This window comes from Stegodyphus dumicola, chromosome X2 (assembly GCF_044657685.1).
Source record: "Stegodyphus dumicola isolate Sdum_Otavi_A_Nest chromosome X2, ASM4465768v1".
NCBI classification, from domain to species: Eukaryota; Metazoa; Arthropoda; class Arachnida; order Araneae; family Eresidae; genus Stegodyphus; species Stegodyphus dumicola.
This window is the reverse complement of record NC_140781.1, coordinates 119,410,800-119,431,013: the sequence shown is the minus strand read 5'-3', so window position 1 is coordinate 119,431,013 and position 20,214 is coordinate 119,410,800. Positions and strand designations below refer to the sequence as shown.

The window sequence follows — 20,214 nt, the reverse complement described above, 5'->3', positions numbered from 1 at the left end:
GTAGAAGAAAGAAAAGGTCGACCTGGAAATTTACTAACTCCACTAAGACTGACAGAGAGACCTTTTTTATAGGTGATTCCACCTACAGACAAAAAACTAAGACCTGCAAGACAGTGCTATGTGTGTTGACTAAAAAAATTCACAATGGCAAAAGAATTATAAAAGAGACTAGGTATTTTTGTCCAGACTGTGATTATGCCTCTCACCATATTTCAAGATGTATCACACTAAACCAGATCTTTGAAAAACAGGGTAAGTAAAAATAGTTGTAACATTTGTAATCGAAAATAATTATATAGTAATTGTGATCAGAAATAATTGAGTAGTAATTGCATTTTTTTATATGCACAACTGTAAATGTAACTTCCCTGTACGGCAACCATGACAGAGAAAAGAACTTTGAAGGAAAACATTATTACGTCCAGTAAAAAGATTTGTTATAAATACTTAAAATAATTTGAAATATTACTTTTAATAACATTTTCCAGCTTACAAATGTAAAATGAACACAAATTTGCAATAAAAAAGGCTAGAATTTTTTTGGATTGAATTTGTGAAAAAAAAAAGGAGGTTAAATTTCCACATGATATAAACATTCGTGCTTCAAATATCCTTTTAAATCCTTTTTTTATTCTTTTTTCCACTTTTACGTAGGGTCTTTTAGGGTTATTTTGTTATGCATTGAGTTGCTTTCAGATATATTTTGTGTACTTCTATTTTTATTTCCAAAAGCTTTGATCCCAATTTATTATGGTGAGAAAGTGTTATTTATCAGAGGAAGTATACACTCATATAGTAAATGAACAATTAATGACATTGATGAGAGTGATGATAGATTTTCTAAAGAGTTAGTCTTAAAGTTATATTTCTAGTGATTTTTGATACAGACATACTGTCACAGACCGAGTATCTGCCTTCCACTTCCAGTGAAGGACTATTGTATTTTTTAAAATTAATTTTAAAGTTTATTAATATACTTTGTCAACTAAAAATTCAAAAGATAATTAAATGCTAATTTTAAAATATATGAGAGCTTAAGTAATAATCTAAAATAGTACCAAAAATTATGACGTTCAGACTTTGTGTGATTTTTTCCCTGAAAGGTAGGCTTAACTCCTTAACTGCCACGCAAAACGTACAAGATTCATTTCCCAGTGCCACGGTTTTTCACACAAGCGCGCGTAGCTATGTGATGTATTAGGGAGAAAATAAGTGCAAGTCTTACTTTCTAAAAACTGTTTACTTTCACAAAATCAAGAATAAAAGAAAAAAATGAATGCACAAAATTTAATGTTTTGAGTAAAAGTATAATAAAAAGATGTAAATATAATAAAAACGATGTTTTTATAATAAAAAAGATCCCTAAAATGGAGTTTCGTTCAATTCATTTTTGGACCAGTTATGTGCAATATCAGGTTTTCAGTGTTATACCTTGTGAAATCAGTATGCCTATTGAATGCCACGATTTTGTTCTTGACTTTTCGTTTGCAAGGTGTTGGTTCATATACTCGTCTACAAAACGGTTAGTTTCAGTAACAATATGAAGCATGAGCAGTTCATCAAAAAATAATTCAAAAAAGATAAATGGGTTTGAAACATCTGTTATATCTTTCTTTATTCCTGGAACTACTACAAAAAGTAAACGAAAATGGAGGGCACAGAATAAAAATTAAAAAGAAAAAGGTTTTACTCAAACAACATCAGACAATACCTGGAAGTCATTACTTTCACCGCTTTAGACACATCCCTCTCTCCAATTTCTCCCCACACTTCTCTGAAATAGTATACTCCTTTGCATACTTCGTCAAGGTCATTATGGTGTTGCATTCCAAAGCTTTGCGAATAATTTTACGGATAGCAGCGCAAAGCAAATGATAGCATTTTGGAAGGGCGTATTTATATGCCCGGGGCAGTTAACGCATCGGCTGAGCAAGGCGTATATATATACGCCCGCAGCAGTTAAGAGGTTAATGATGCCAAAACCCCCAACCTGTGGGACAATTCTTTTTGACTCCCCTCTGTCTCAAGGGAACATCTCAAACAAAGGCATGCCATCTCAGAAAGGTTAAGACTTCTAGATTTTTGTGTATATTTGATAACAACAGTGTGTGCTTTTGTGAATGAGAGATCTCCACGTGTTTTATGTACATATGCTTAAGAACTTTTGTCTATCCACCACATAAAATCAAAAAATGGTACTGACAGATGGTACATTTCGCAAATCTGTTACATTTCCTTGACCAAGTAATGTTAAGAAAATCATTTGTGTATGATTTTTGAAAAGCACATTAATTGGTCACTCCATTCACAGACGTAACTCTGACAAACTTGCAAATTCCATTCTTGAAGAAAATGAAACTTGCACCATTTAGCAACATGAGCCCTTACTTTGTGCTCGCTGGGTAATACAGTCAAAAGTCGTTAATTCGAACCTCAAAGCTACAAACTTTCTGTGCATGCGTCGCGTTGACACATGCGCATAAGACCTTCACGGCTGCGAATTCGCGCGTGCGCAAAATACGTTTACGAATGCGCGTTTAATGTATAACGGATGGTATAAGCTAAGCTAAAATTACCTAATTCAGTTAATGTTGCAGATTGCGTTGTTCCTTAATCTTCGAATTGGATCCGGCTTATTATTTTTTGCAGACTGTTAGAGCAATTTTATAAAAGTAAGCTTGAACTTTCGATTATGTCAAATAGAATTTCCGATATATATATACTAATATGTAAAAGATCTACAAAGCGAAAGTATGTTTCGGAGTCCATTAAACAAAAAGTGGAATTGCTGCAAAAAATGGATAAAGGCATATATATCTTTTGTTTATCTAAACTTTAACATTTGTTTACCTAAACTTTGTTTATCTTTAACACCGCGGCGCGCAATGAATTGGAAGTTGATCTGTCAGCACTATCCTTATCTTCAGGGCAGATGTTTTTGTTTTATTTGGCTTATAATTGCTTACTAAATGTAGTATTTCATCTTGATGTACTCCGTCTTTGATATAATTTAAATCAAATGCCTCGTCATTATAATTCGCTTACAATAGTGAAGAAAGTGACACAGAGGTTATTGGAAACGAAAAAATTTCGATTGACAAATTAGTCGGTATTCTCGACACAGCAATTATAGGACTTGAACAGCGGAACTTTGTAACTGAACAAGAAATTATGTCTGTTTATAGAATTAAAGAGAATGTATTATCACATAAAAAACGAAGCAACTTAAACAACTTACATTGAAAGAAATGTTTAATAAAGTAAACAAATAAATATTAAGCTCTTTTTTTTGTAAATTTTGATACCCTTTAGATCATAATTGTTCTTTATTTCATAAATTACGGTTTCATATTTTTAATTTTATAATTTCTGCATGCCATTTTACCAGATTTAAACTGATGATCTATAATCCAGAATTGCCGAAGTCCCGACGAGTCCGGATTAACGACTTTTGACTGTATAGAGAGATGAACCAGCAGCAGTACTTGATGCTCATAACAGCATGATATTATCAAACATATTTCCACTTTCATTTGAAGTAGAACGGCATAGTATCTAATTGATGAAACAGCTTTTCTTTTTTTATAGCTAATTTAGGGAAGCAATTTCAAATATCATTAAGTGCGATTTTGGGTGCAAATACTGAAATACTAAAAAAAGGTGGGAAATTTCAGGAATCTGTTATAAAATGTTAAGTGGGAATATGACTGAAAATTGGAAATCCTCTATCTAACATGAGAGATTTGTCACCTCTGAGTACTACTTAAGTTTTTTTACATAATTAAGAATAATAACTACTCTGCATTCAGTTTTAGCAAATTTTGACCTTTATTTTCACCGATATTTCTATCTAAAACAAAGGCTAAACAAATTACTGGTGAAAACAGTAAGGTAAACATTGAAAATAAAAGTTTACAAAAAACATAAAAATGGCTATAAGACACAAAAAGACTCAGTGCACAACAATATTTTCAGCAGCATGCTGTATCCACATGTGACTGTTCATGTGCACTGCATTAGCAATATTTTCAAATTAAGAAGCATTTTAAATATTAAGAATTCAGTAAATATTACAGTCAAGAGCACTTAATTATACTTGTTACATATTAAACACATTGTCCCTAATGTGTTTCAGTGCATAGCTACAAACTCTGCTACCCAATTCAGTATAATATATCAAAGTATGTTTCTTCTAAAAATACATTCAAATGAAATTCAAGTGCCAGTTTGAGCTTCGGCCAAGATCATGGACAAACAGCTCGCTCAATGCATTTTACACATCTCTTGAAAAACATTATGGTACCATAAATGTAATAAGAATGGTGAGCTAAGCAAACATGCTAGGACTGGTCTGGGTGATTTAAAATCTCTTATATTGGAAATTGTGAAAGATTACAATCTATAAATTATTGAAGTGGCAAGTTTGAAAGCCTCGGTTATGAAACCTTCCTATGCTTATATGGTACTGCTATCTAAATGAGAAATGTAAAGAAACTGTAAAATGACTTATCTGCATGTTTCAGCAGTAACTGGATTGGAAATTTTTCATCTCTTGATGTTAAAAAACTTTTGAAATAAAAAAACTAAGTCTACAGAAAAAAATTACACATTAAAATATTAGGACAATTTCTAATAACAGAATTTCGATGCAATTATCATCTTCCATTGATTATGATAAACTAAAAGATGAAATGAAGAGTGAAGCTGAGGTAATTTCTTCTACTTCAAGGTGGAAAAATCCAGTTCTACTTATGAAATATGTGCCAAATAAAACTGATGATGGATATGTTAACTGTTTTCTATGATCAAAATCCTGATATTTTTTGGTGATACTGAATGTATTAACAACATGAAATTATGTCTTACTTTTAAAAAATTATAAAACTCAAAGCATGTTGTTATCAAAATTAAACCCAAGCTACCAAAAATGTCTGTCTTTTAGATATTTGCATTTTGAGTGGTGAGCTTGTAAAGTAGAGGATTTTACTACAATAAATAGGTGCTTTAAATGCCTTCCTTACAAACACAATGGAGTTGTCTGCAGAAATTCTATTGCTTCAAATATGTGAAAGAGCATGATAGTAAGCACTGCCAAAATCGAGAAAGCTGAGCTTGTATAAATTGCATCTGTTAATAGCAAAAGCAAGGATGTTAGCAAGAAAGTCAAGATCAAGCATAAGCTTTTCCTCCTAGAATTGTCCTCCTCATATTTTTATGAAGAATTATGGCTCAATTACTTTCTAATTATGGCTAATTACCCCTTTTCTGTTCTTAAAACTATTCACCTTAATCTTCATTGTTTGAAAAAGACTACTTAATAGCGTGTTTTAAATATGGAAAATTTTGACATAATTCTTCACTACCCTCACTTGTACAAGTGCTCTCTTCCGAACTTGCCTTCTTTCTACTGGGTATACTTTGATGCTAATGGTGATACTATTAAAGCTGCTATCATTGTATGGAATTAACAGCTCTCTACTCTGCTTGATATTAATCTTGATTATAATATGATGTTGCTTCATACTATTCTCAGTACTCATGATTTTATCTTTTTCTCACATTATTTCGAACCCAACAGAAATATTGACTTATATTTGCAAAAAATGAATGAAACATTAGCTTAAAAAAACTTTAACAGATTGATTTGGGCTATGGATGATAATAGTAAATCTGAAATTTGGCATAGTCCAGGTTTGGATTCCCGAGGTGTTGAGTTTTGTGAATATTTAAGCATGAAAAGTTGCTCGTTATGAATGAAGACTGCAGTCCTACTTTCTGTAGTACTCAAGGTTCAAGCTATATTGATATTATCGTTGTGAGAGCTGACTTTCTTGGAGATATTTTGTGTTGGTGGTCAATCAGATTATGAATCCCTCTTTAACTACAGCATGACTGATCTCTGTGCTGCTTTTAGTAACTGTCTTTGTGACAAAGACAACAGCAAGATAGTCTTCAATGTGAAGAAAGCTAACTAGGATGTTATTTACTATTCATGCATGCAGTCAGTTGATGAGCTATTGGTTTATTGATTGCTTCATAGATAAATATGCCTTAAACTCCCTTCTAAAAAATTTTATCTGAATTCTGTATAAAGCTTCGAGGGCTTCCATGCTTGTCAAAAAGCCAACAGTTCACAAGGTATCTTGGTGGATTACTGAAATCGAATGTATGACAAAGCAGGTTAATGCTGCTAGATGTAGGTTTTAACAAAATTATATTCCTATTGCTACTCTTAGAGATTATAAACAAAAATATTTTCACTTAAGACATAATTACAGTATGCAAAGCTCAACTCTTGGAGAAATTTTCTAGTAAATATTAACAAAAGGAATGCTTGGAAGAAAATATACATGAATGGCATAAAGACAAATTTTATGAAAAGGATTGATGTCACGGGAATTTGTCTCCAATCAGGTAATAGTACAAAGTTGCTAGAAGAAACACTAAACGAGGTTCTTTATAGAAGTTTTCTCACTAGTCCTTTTAGCACTGATAACTTGTTTCATAGTGTGATTAGGGCTGGCACTTCTATAAACTATACTGCTAATCAGGATCCTCCTTTCATTAGTTCAGAAATTAACAGTGTTACTGAAAACCTTAAATCCAATAAAGCTCCTGGTATTGATTTTATTTCAGATGGAAATCTGAAGCAAGTTCATATAATGTTTCCGAATTTATTTTCTAAAATTTTCAATACTTGCCTGAAGCTTGGTTCCTTTCCTCATTGCTGGAAGAGAGCAAATATTGTTTTAATCCCTCCAAAAAGAGGTCTTTGCATTTAGACAAATTGAGATGCATTTAGACAAAATTAGTCACTTCATGATAATGCCTAGAAAATTTTTTTAACAGAATTTCTTGGTTCCTTAGTAAAGTAAACTGAAAAACAAAGCACAGTTTGGTTTCACTCGTTATATCAGCTGTAAAGTTGCTCTTCTGTACCTGAGAGACATAATGGATACAGGTAAGAAGAGGAAGTTACACGTAGTTCTAGTTTTTCTTGATATCAAAAGTGCTTTTACCATGTCTAATGGCCTGGGATACTTGCCCTTTTAAAAAAAGCTGGTGCTTCATGTAATATTTTTTGCCTCATTAAAGATTTTCTGCACGACAAATCTGCACTGCTTTCCCTTGGCCATATTTCTACTTCCCCCACTTTGGAAAGAAGTTGCCCTCAAAGCTCTGCTTCTGCACTACTGTGGAAATTTAATTATGAATGATTTTTAACAGATTCTCGGATTGTTCGGACTGTAAAACAACTGTTTTTGCTGATGATCTACTGATTTGTTTTCATAGAAAGTGTCTGATTTTTTTTTTTTTTTTTTAATATGGCTCGGAACACCATAAATAGGGTTGGGTTTCTGATTAGTCTAGACCAGGAGTCGGCAACGTTTTGAGTCGGAAGAGCCAAACATTACAATTTACAAAATTTCAAAGTTTTTAAAGAGCCACCAAATTTTTTCAAACACGACTTTAAAAAAAAAAAAAAAAAAAAAAAAAACCATTTTTCAAAAAAAAAAGTTTCAAACATGACTCTAAATTTTTATTTGTTAGTTGGCTTCTTACTGTACTTTTAATTATATTCATGCATGAAAACGCTTGCTCGCACGAATATGTCGATTCGAAGATAGTCAGCACTCCAAATGCCAACTACTTCACCTCACTGTAGCAATTTGGAAGACTATTCCATGCATCGAATATAGGTGCCTCAACGTGCGGCATTTCTTTTAAAGCTGTCCACTTTTGTTGTATTACGTACATTCATTTCTGGACCTCCAACTATTCCAAATTGCTTTTCAACTCTGTAAATTTTCTACTCCACAAAGCTTTACTTTTTAAATCGATCAATTGGATTTCTAGAGATTCAGTATCAATTCCAGATGGCTCAGTGTGGATTTCATTACTATTTGTGTTGAGAGGGTTTACTATGAATGCTAGAGTGGTTTTGTTGGTTTTGTATTACTCAAATCTGTCAGCAAATTTTCATCTTTAATTTTTTTGTAACTGTGCTGAAGTAATTCGTGTCAACAGTTGCAATGATTTTATCGCAATATTGCTTTAGAAATTGAAAATGAAGTAATTTACCGCCCTGAATATCTTCCGCAAAAAGAATTAATTTTTCTTCAAAACAAACCACTTCTTCTTTTAAAACATAGGCTGGGTTTCCATTTCCTTGCAATTTTAGATTCAGCTCATTTAATTTCGCTGTGACATCCACCATAAAGTAAAATTTTTGCAACCATTTGTCGTTCTCTTCTTCAGGGTGATTTACGCCTTTTTCATTTAGGAATGTATTTCTTTCGTTCAAGCACAAAGCAGAACGATTCAACATCTTTCATTTAGAAAGCCATCGAAGGAGGTTGGAATACTGAGTCTCCATTCCATTTAAGAATTCTTTAAACTGACAATGGTACAGTGCTTTTGACAAGATGCTGATAACAATCTTGATTACCAAATTCATAACCTCAACTATTTCGGCCGGAAATGTTTGGGCACAAAGCGCTTATTGGTGTATTATGCAGTGAAACGTAACAATTTTGTGGTTTATTTTGCTCTGAAGAATCGTTGTTGCCCCTTTATTTTTTCCTGTCATACTTCTGGCTCCATCAGTTGCTATTGAAACGATTTTATTTAAATTGATCCAATTGTCTTTAAGGCATTTTTAACGGCATTTGCTATATATTCCCCTCTATCTTGTCTCGAGAGCGGTATCAATAAGTTCTTCTTTTGGATCTTGGGAAGATGCATACTGACAAAAAGGGCAACTTGTGCCGTGTCTTTTTGTGTCGCAAGACTCATCTATAGCAAATGATAAAGCAGAAGAAAGCTGAATACCTTCCACCTGCAAATATGTTACATTTGAAGACATTTTAGCTTTTCTCTCTTGTACTGTTTTAGCAGATAGTGGCAAATCTTTGATTTTTTCAAGATTTCTGGTTTGTTTTTTGAAATCATAAAACAGTTCTTGAGATGCACGTATGAAGCAATCTTTGACATACTCACCATCTGTGAATGGTTTGCCTTTTTTTTTTTTTTTTTTTTTTTTTTTTGCAATTTCTAATGATACCGTGAAGCTTGCCAGATTAACATTACTTGTTGCGTCCAGTTACTTAACATGGAACTTGATTGCTGTTTTTGTTTTTGGATCTAATCGACAGCTTTTTTCGTTCATCGCCGGCTGGATATTTACTAGCAAACTGAGTATGTTTTTAGTGAAGTGTCTCTCTAAATTTGATTTCTTATTGTGTGCGAGTTTTTCGAGGCCAATGAGACAAGTCGCAAGGCATATGAAATTGCATATGAAAGCGAACGACTGTGTCCAATTTCGATTGAATTCTCCATGCTCTTCTTCAGTTCTTCTCTCTCTCTCTCTTTTATACATATATATAATTTATTTCCTAAACAGTATTGATAAATTGATAATATTATCTCCTAAGTTTAATTAAAGTAGAATTATTTTAAAAGTGTGCATCCATACTGGTAAGTTATATTTTGAAAGATGTTTTGAAGTAATTTGAAAGCAAAATGTTAATAATGTTTTAACGGGGACTGGAGTTAAATTAAAACATGTAATTATTGTCATTGATCGGAAATTAGTTGACTTTTCAAGGGGAACAAACCAACTCCCATTCAATGAACAATAATTGATAAAAATACGTAAATACGAAAGTGTTTCGTCTTTACTCGAGTTATATGTTAAAGCCAAACCGGCCAATTCTAGTCAGGCCAAATATTTCCGCGAATAGTAGGAATTATGAACCAATGTTGATACTCAAAGAACTTATTCTCATGAAGCATTTTAGTCAATTCAATTTGGAGTAAAAATCAATTACTGTAGATAAATCCTGTAAAACTCGAGTAACCGTCCCCAACACTTTCATCTTTATGCATTTGAGTACTATATTATTTGTAGAAATTAAACATTGGAAATTGTCATTATGAAATCGAATTCAAAGTAAAGTTGAAATAAACATAGAAGATTATAAAAAAGATAAATAATGCAAACTTTGTAAAAACAAATCAAAGAAAATATAAAAATAAAATAAAATAGAAAATAATATAAATAAGATCAGTGAATGTACATGAAGATATAAAGGCCAGAAAGGTATTAAGTAACTTACATTCTTTCTAGCGGGGGAGTTGGCAAAGTGTTCTCTTCGTGTCTGACTCAGAAGTGTAGGGTGTCCGAAAATTCTTAGCGGCAGTAGGGGCTTTGAATGATATCAGTCGGTAAGACTTGGGTGAAGTAATTTATGGTAGTGGAGGGGACTTGGAATTCTTGAGGGATGTATTTAGTGGAGTTCTTATCTGAGAGAGACCGTCTGTGAAGATTTTTTTTTTGAAAATACTAGTGAATGGAAATTAATTAATTTCTGGCTAATTGTCGTGTCGCAATGATTAAGAATTTAAGAAAGGAAAAAGGCATTTTCGCTGTCCAAGAGCTAATAGACAGTCTAAAGGCAGGAAATAGGCCCATTTTTTTAGTAACAGTATATGTCTGAAGACAATTAGCTTTTTACAATATATACAATTGAGTAATTACACTATATACAAATCTTTCAACTGACAGTCATCCAACTTATACCGCCTTCTCAGGTTTAGGAATAAATTATCATATCCCTATCAGTTAAATGATTTAGAGTGAGTATTTAACGCCTGCCTTAATGGTTGATAAATTGAAAGGGAATTAGATTATTTTTGAGAATTTTGATAAGGATCAAAATTTCCCGTTGTAAATCTATTGTATCTGTGCATATAGTTTTAATTCGTTGTATTTGATTAATTATAGTATTGTTAATTACTTTTTTGGATATGTTGGAGTTCCAATTTATTAATTTGTTAGTATTGAAATTGAAGTTTCTTGTTTTGTCAAAAAGTAAAATTTTTTTGTAGTTAATGATTTGAAGATCTAGAAAGTCTATGCTATTTTGTGAATTATTAGTTTTATTAAGTTTAAGACAATTCGGATAAATGTCGGAGTTTTCAATTTTACCAAAATTATTAATTGTAATAAGATCATCAATATATCTGTAGGTGTGTTTGTAGTAATTTAACTCTTGTGGTTGTAGATTTTTTTGGAAGTTAAATTCTTTGACAAATAAAAAGATATTACAGATCGAGGTGCTGGAATGTAAGCCCATTGGCAATCCTCTGACTTGTTTAAAAAGTTGATTTTGAAACTTGATGTAGTTATGAAAAAGTGTGCATTTTAGGTAGGTTTTCCATTTGTCAAGAGTCATGATATTGAGTATATTAGGGAAAAGATTTGGTAGATCAAGTAGACTGGTATAGATTTCTTCTAGAGGAAGTGAGGTATATAAGTTTTCAAAATCATAGCAGTTAATGTTTTGGATGTTAATGGTATGAATGGTATTAATGACAGGAGTGTTATTATGAATGATCCAAGAATAGTTATGATTAGTGTTACAATCATTGAAAATAAATTTACAGATTTTATTAAGTTGAATTGAAAAATAATAATCTATATTTTTCTTGTAATTATTAGTTCCATTAGCTATAAATCTAAATTTTAATGGTGTTTTATGGAATTTGGGAATCGCATAAAGATTAGTAAATCTGTTGTAGTTTGCATTGAAAGTAATATTGAGTTTCTTATGAAATGTTTTAATCCTGTTTATTATAGATGTTTCTTTAAGGTTGGCTAATTGATAAGTAGTTGCGTTGAGAAGTTCTTTATGAATAATCTCAGTGTAGAATTGTTTTCATATAATGCTAAAGTTATTAGTTGCTTTATCTATTTTTGTAATAGTAAAAAGCTGTTTTAATTTATTAATATCTGATGTAAGTTGCGACCAATTCAGTGTACTTTTAAATTTGAGGTATATATATATTAATATATATATATATATATAAAATAAATAATATTTGAGTATGGAATTAAAGAGCTGCAGCTTCACATCCAAAGAGTCGCATGTGGCTCGCGAGCCGCAGGTTGCCGACCTCTGGTCTAGACAGACGTTAGAGTTCAATCCTATTAAATCTAAAATGATGATAATTAAAAGAAAGTATGTCAGTTATATAAATTAAAAATTGTATTCTGATAACTACTTGAAACAGTGAGTGAAATTAAATATTTAGGCCTTATTCTTAATTATAAGTTTTGCTGGGAAAATATTTATTTATTTCTAAAATAAAATGGGAAAATAATTGTCTCCAGATACTTTGGTTTAAAATCTAATGATAATATGATTCATAAACAGTGTACAGTCCCTTTTGTTTGCTATGCGTCTAGAATGTGGAGGGAACAGTTTAGAAAAGGACATTAATCCCCATATTCTTTGCAGAATTCAAAGAACAATTTTACTAAGAGTTGTGCATTGCCATCGAAGAATTAGCTATGAAACCTTTTTTGCAATTTCAAGGTTCTCCCTGATTATCTTCATGTTTTACATGGCAAAGAGTTTAAAGATGCCATCAGTAAATTTTTTTTCAATATCAAGGTGTCTGAAGATCTTCCTCACCCTGCTGATCATTTGCAAATTCAAACTATAATTTATGAAAATTCCATTGAAATTAATTTCCCAGTTGCATGTTACACAGATGGCAGTAAAATTTAAAATCAAGTTGGGCTACTAATGCCATTTTTCATCATAGATCTAAACTGGAATACAAATGCTTTAGAATTCCCAATGAATGCAGTATTTTCTAGACTGAATTACTGTCAATTAATGTCAATTAAGTGGATATTAAGGTCATACAGAAATAAATGACATAAATGCTGCCACAAAGCAGAATACAATTTATTAACAAAAAACTGATAATACATCAGTTAGAAATAATCCCTGCCCATGTCAATACACTTCTGCCATCTGGCTGGAAGGTTCCAAAGGGCTTTGGTAAACCAGTCTGTGAGGGGTGTTGGTGCACCACCTATGGACAACTCCATGATATTTGGCAGAAGATTCAACATGTTGGCTCCTGACTGCACCCTTCATCTTATCGAGCAAGGCATTGTCCGAGATCTCAGTTTGAGGTCCGAGCTCCACCCACTTTGCACACACAATTGTCATCTCCATATCACTATGCCCAATCGCCTACCTTGAGGGTGCTTTGTTCTTGACAATGGAGCTCACTACCCTGTATCACTTCCATCCATACATGAACCATGCTGTCCAAAGTTGACCGTGATAGTCACCTTCCATCATTGCTGTTCAGGCTCTTAATGACAATGTTGAAAGGGACAGGCACTGACTTACACCGCTTGCTTGCAGCCAGCACCATCTATGCATTCCGAGTAACTCACGCCCCCTTGTGTCTATTTCACTTGTTTTCTCTGTTGCACAGTGTAACAGTTTCTTTGTGAGAGCCGTTGTGTCAATCATTTCTGTACGATCCAAGTACCTAATCATTGTTTGTTAAGTGTTTGTCTTTCTTATTTTCACTGACTTTCTTTCATCCTTATATTCTCTTATGAATATCTTCTGCAATAAATTAATTGCCACTTCTCATGTGATTCTTAATGATAATAATAAATGCATTGATGTCATTTTTTCTCATGCATGTGGCCACAGTGGCAATTTAGGAAATGAAATAGCTGACTGTTTGGCAAAACGAGCTACAAACCTTCAAGTTAACACACTAAAAAAGATATTCTTCAAGAAACAAAGCTGGAATGAAACAATTCTCAATAGGAATGAATTATACAAATTCTTCTACTAACAAAACTTCTTCTACTCCTGACTAGATTATTTTTTCCTTCTATTCCTCACAGACTAAATTATAAACATTTTTTGGGGGAAATTTTGAAATTATTAAATTTCTAACTGGCCATAACAATTTCAACTCATATATGAAGAGATAAAGTCCATCTAATATAGACCTATGTTTCTGTAGCTTCGAAGGAGAGTAAAATGTCAAATAGTTGTTGTTCTACTGTTCAAAACTTACGGAAGGAAGAAAAGTCATTTCTCAGTTAAACTCTATAAACATTAAACTTCCTCTCCCTCTCCATGTGTTTGTTCAAGATACAATAGCATTGTCTTCTTTCTGGGTAGTTATTTCTTACATTTCTTCTGTGAATTTATAACTTAGTTTTATTTTGTGCTGTATTATTTTAACATACCTATGCATGCCTGTATTACTATGTGATACAGAAGGAGTTTTAAATATTCTTAAAATAATAAATAAATAAGTACTATTATTGATAACATAATATTGTTCTATATCTTTTAAATGCTTAAATTAACATTTTGGAGCAACAGCTTGGAAATTATGCAGAAATACTGGAATATTCAAACTCAATACAAAACTCATAGCTATCAATGTAAGCTGCTTTTATTCTTTAACAAAAACCTACATTTAGAAAGATTAAAGATACTTAAAGCATGTTTGATATTGGAATTATGATAAACAAAAACTAAAAATATTAAAATTGAAATACCTGGCATATGACATAAAGGTACCTATTTAAAAATAATTGTTCGTACGTTCTGCAATTTGTTACCTATGTTATTTGTAGATGAAAAAATTAGACAAAAAGACAGGAGCAGTAGTGAATGGTTCTCATATGCACAGCAAGATAAATACTACATTTATGGAAATCAGCTATGAGATTTCATATTATAGAGTTACTCTGATAAACAAAGACTAATATAAATGTAATGTGTTGATATTAAAACATAAGTGAATGGCATTAAAAAGAGACAAATAAATAAATCTTACAAAAGTGGTTTCCAGGTCCAGCATAATGATGTCCTTTATAAGCTGCCATTAAGCCAGGATTTATACCAATCTACACAAAAAATGTTAAGATGGAATGAATTAAAATATAAACCATAATTTCTGTTAATAATATAGTTTTAAAAGGACAGCATATTAATTTTAAATTACAAAATTAACATAACATGCACAAACATTTTAACACAGCATAGCTATCAATAAGGAACTTCAAGAAGGTAACTAACAATACAGAAAGGGTAACTACTTTGGAATCGGTACCTTTTTGAAGGATTTGATTGAACTGACATAGCTTTTGTGCCTTATAAGTAGAAGTTGATTTGGTTGACATTATATTATGAATCTACCTCAGAAAGAACTCCTTTGTGAAGGATTTTATTTGAAGAAAAGTGTACTCATATTAGGACATTTTAACAACAAACTGCACTTTATATAGAAAAGCTGAAAATTCCCACACAGCCACCAGGAATCAAACCCTGTACTTAACATAGAAATGTTCAGAGGTTTCCAGCCATAGCCTGGCAATTTTTAATTCATTAAAAATTCTTTAAAGAAATACAGTTGACTCTTAAATAAAACAGACTCGAAATGCGTAATTCAATTTACCTGAGGCTCAAAAAGTTTTAAGCATAATGTAATTTGCATGATAAAAGTGTCCAAACTGTCTTAACTATCTATGTAGTTTTGGGGTGACGTCAATGCAACTAGCATTTTGATCAATTAGGCACTCAATTCAGCCAAAAAAGTATTTTGTCAGTCCTAGTGACATCTTTAATGTTGCTGTAATGTGAACCATGAAAGTGCAACTACAATTTTTATAACAAAATGGATGTAAGAGAAGATTAAATCCACATTGCTAAGTAACACTCAGCACTGACATGGAAAAGCAAGACTACTGAGTAAGACATAACATTTCTCCTTTATGGCCAATAATAGCTTTATTAAAAAGCTGAAGAAACAAACAGCTATTATCATGGTGTTTTGTGGTAAATAATGAATCAGAAGTCCTTCTTCAGTCAATTAACTACCACAGGTCCTCCTTCATTCTCAAAAATAATGACCAAAATTTTCATGGCAGATTTGAGCATTCTGCATGTAAGGAGACAGTTCCACACAATGCTCTCATTACCTTTCTGAGCAACAGCAGTGATCTGAGCAACACCACTCATCCACTATTACTAGACACAAATAAAAATTATGTTCATTGATATTTATCATGGACAGCAGTCTTTAACAATCAGTGACTTCACCTCTCATGTTACCATTTGGAGTACCCCTCTGGCATAACCTTTGACATAACCAACTTTACAAAAGATTTTTTCCACCAACCCAACATGAATTCCCATTTTAGTCACAATCTGAGAAACTGTCATATACTTATTTTCTACCACATGTTCTGCTATTTTTGTAAACATTCCTTCCATGGTCACATGTCCAAACTGCAATATTTATTTACAGCCTTCAGCTGAAGCTCTCTTTTGTCTTAACATGCCAATCCATCTTTTGTTTTCATACTTCAAAAGGCTGATGTAATTACTTCACTTGGCTTAATTTTCTTACAATTATTAACGTCATAGTTTAAATTTTACACTGCTAAATGGATCAGCATATAGAACATTTTTAAATACATGGAATTCTAAAAAAGAAGATTTTAATTACTAGCAGAATCATTCTTTCTTGTAATGCACAAACATATTATTCAACACCTGATAGGGGAAATAAATATTCCCACGCTCATTAGCACTCAATATAACTTGACATAACTTGTCCTCTCCAAACTTGTTTGTTCAACTGAAATGCCTAACACTTTATGTTAATGCTTACATCAAATGTCTGGACACAGCCAGTGAATTTTCCACCCTAGAAAATAAAAATCTGTCATCCTTATCATGCAGAAAAAACAGCTATAGTTTGATAACACAATCTATTTTGCAACAGTAAAGCAGGTAAAATATTAGAGCGCAAAATTAATTATATCTGTAATATTGTTATGAATTTTGTATTTAATTTGCTATTTTTAATATAATTACAATTAAAATTGTTTTATTCCCCCGTGCAATGCAAACCATGATGAGTTTTAAGAGAAAGCTACGCCGGAAAAGTAAAAATACAAGAGCATGCACATTTAATAAATAGATATCTTGTAACTTTACCTTTTGCTTTCCAGAAACCTCAAGAAAATACCAGAATGTTCTCGTGCATGAATAAAAAAGCTTATAAAAGCCAGAGAAAAAAATCTCAGTTCAGTTATTTAGATAACTGTTGTTTATTGAAGTGAATTCGCAGTGTTATATGATTAGCTTTCTCTGCACTTTGAATTGTGTACTATTTAATGTTTTGGTAGTTTAAAATATAACTACTGTGTGATATTGTACGAATATCTGTGAGGGAAAATTTCAGCATTTTGTTTTATTTCTTGTAATAGGAATACATTTTATTAACTTTCCATCAGACTTGTGCATTCAATCTATTACAAAACCATACGCACGCAACAACATACAGGGTGACCAAAATTAAAGAACCCTATTTCAAAGCTGCTTACAGGCAAAACCAGTCATCAGAAAATTGTTAAATTTTGTGGCAGACTTAACGAACACATGAGAATATCTTTAGGATTTAAAGAAATAATTACAAACCGCATCACCAGAGGGGGGGTTTACTTTGAAAACCTATAGTAAAAGTGTAAATGTTTGTCGATGTCATTCAGCAGCTCTTATAAAACCCACAGAAATTTTGTTTTCCATGTGCTTGCTGCTCAGTGACAATACATTTATGATATCGTGTTTCGTTAGTAAAATTGTTTTACCAACACAGTGATTCTGCAGTAGCTGCTCTACGAAAATTTTCAACTTTGAAGGGGAGAAATCGATAGCGAAATCTGAAGAAAGAGGATAATTTTCTGTTCAACCTGGAAGAGGAAAAAAATTTGTTTTTGCAGAAGCAATACAGGAGGTTGCACTTCATGTAGCAGAGAACATAGCTTCAAACTTTCAGGCTAGCAACAGAGTTCGGGATGTAGCAGAGGTGTTGCATAGCCATGTTCAGTGTTCTTAAGATCTTGCAGAATAGTCTCTGATATTATCCTTACAAACTTTCACTGATGCAGCAGTTGCTTCTCCGTGATTTTGACACTTCACTCCAGTTCTCTTTTCAGTTTTTTCCTCACTTTGAGGTTGATTCAGAATGGCAGCCTCTGGACAGAGAAAGAGCATTTTCATTTGGATGGCACAGTGAATACTCACAAATGCCAAATTTGGGAATCAGAAAATCCATACCCCATCTTAGAGGTTCCTTTGCATTCATGAAATGTGACAGTATGGGTTGGTTTTTCTGCATCATTTATTCTCAGCCTTTACTCTATGAGGAATTAAGTTCTACAGGTCTAGTAACATACTCTTGCTATGGTGAGAATTCCCCTTTTCTAGCTAGATATGTTTACAGAATATACTACTCGACAGTTACGCCACTTGCAGTTTTCCTAGTGATGTCAGGTTTAATTTCAAGCTTGCATTATTCATGTTCATTTTTCTCATTAAAAAAAATCTGTGCTAGCAAAATTCATAAATGAGTGCATTTCTTGAAGAGCAGATGGCCAATAGTTTAAAACCTAATTGTGTTATGGTAAAAGGCAACTTTTTATAGTAATGAAATTTGTGGCAAAGTGTTGCAAGTTAGCAAAAGTATTGATTTAATGTTTTTTATGAAAAACTAAAGAAAAAATACTGCAGATACTGAAGTCATAATAATATTATTCTGTTTGCAATTTAGTTCTGTAAAAACATCTTTTTACATCAAAATGGGCACACATTTACCAAACATTTTCTTATTCCTGGAAAGTTGATAAATGAGATAGGAGTATTTTTAAGAAATCTAAAAGCAAACAGACTGGTTTGGAAGTTTTTATCAATGTTAAATCATAAAATGTCGCATGATTAGGAATTCGAATATTAACAATCATTACTTACAATTACAATGTCTAAGCCATGACTTAAATGATCAGGAAGAGATTTTTTCATTACTTCTTCCTCAGGCATTCCATCAAATCGATCCATTCTTTTTCTTTGCTTAAATGTTTCTGTAATCCTTTCTTGCTTTATACACTTAACGCCATCAGGAGTATGGATATATTCATAACTGCTAGATCATAATACAATATTCAGATAAATATAAGATGTTTTATTAACTTCGAACAATTCAGTAGTAAAAAATCAAAGTAAAATAGAGGCGAACACTAATGCTAAAAACACACATTTTAAATCCAAAGGTTTTGTGAAACACACATTTTAAAAAACATTAAACAAAATTTAAACAATTTTTTTATCAATTACCCATTGTAATACAAGCTACTAGTTTTTTAGTCACAAATATCAATGTAACAGAAACCTGAAAATCCGTAACTGCAAATGCCAGCAATCAACACTCATTTTTGGATGCAAACAAATAAAACACCAACTTTTAGAAAATTCAGCATGATAAATTTAATGGTATTTTCTCATACAAATACACACATTATAATTTTAACAAAAATACACTATAACATATTTTGACTGAAGTGAATTTATTTATTGTTGAAATTATCTAGTCTATTTTATCTGTGCATCAGATCTTTCTTTTTATAGCAAACAAGAATCATGTGTCTGTAAATGTTTCTCTTTATATGAACCACTATCGGATGTATATTCCACTGTCTTTTGAGTTCATATGAGCAGTACACATAAAGAATTTATTTACTTACAGCTGTAAGAAAGACAGATTCTTAAAAACAGCCTGGAATGGAAACAGCCTAATTGAAAACGTTCATAAGAGGTTAAAAAATATGAAAGCTTTCAGATTTTACATTATGCCCAAAGGGACATTTTTTTAATGTTTTGTGTGTTACCTTTATTTATTAATTATCATGTTCTTTGCACTTAAACCACAAAATTCAATTCAACAGCAATATCACAAAATAATTTTAAAATAAGTTTATATTTAAAATTTCCGGTACACAGTCTCGCGCACTAGAGATAAAAATGTTTTTCCCCTATACAGTGTTGCCACTGCTCACTTTAAAATCGGTAAGTTTGTTAATAAAAAATTTGTTAAAGTGTTACAAAATATAAAATCGATAATAAAACAAATTACAAATTAGGGCTTCCAGATGCCCATATCTGGTGGAGGATTACATTATTCAAAATTTGATGGCTCTAGGTACCATTGTTTTATTACAATGTGAGAAACACACATACATATATGAAGATATTATTTAATTTCTTTAAATTTCCTCCTTACACTATTCAATCTCTTTAAATATAATGCAGGGCAATAGATAATATTTAGTGGCAACAATTTGAAAAGTGAAACGGACATTTCAAGTTTTCAACACAAAATGCCAAAATGAAATTAATAGCTTTCTGGGCTAAAAAAGAAAAGAGAGGGAAAGAAACTTCTTTCTAATGAATAGAGAATTTTAATTTATCCTCTTTTTGTAGCATTTTTAATCCAAATGTGCCAGCAAAGAACATTTTCTGAAATTTATTT

At 32.0% G+C, this 20,214-nt stretch overlaps 1 protein-coding gene across 3 annotated transcripts in view; it reads right to left on the bottom strand.

Moving 5' to 3' along the window:
• The window catches only part of Tdg (Thymine DNA glycosylase), a 95,424-nt gene that overhangs the window by 41,784 nt on the left and 33,426 nt on the right, over positions 1-20,214 (bottom strand). For 2 of the 3 annotated variants that reach the window (XM_035357792.2, XM_035357791.2), the window contains exons 3-4: positions 18,660-18,831; positions 14,680-14,749 (exon numbers count right to left, since the gene is read on the bottom strand). In XM_035357792.2, coding sequence (XP_035213683.1) covers positions 14,680-14,749; positions 18,660-18,831 — 242 coding nt within the window. The remainder of the gene's footprint in view (positions 1-14,679; positions 14,750-18,659; positions 18,832-20,214) is intronic. The other variant, XM_035357793.2, reaches the window with a different exon arrangement.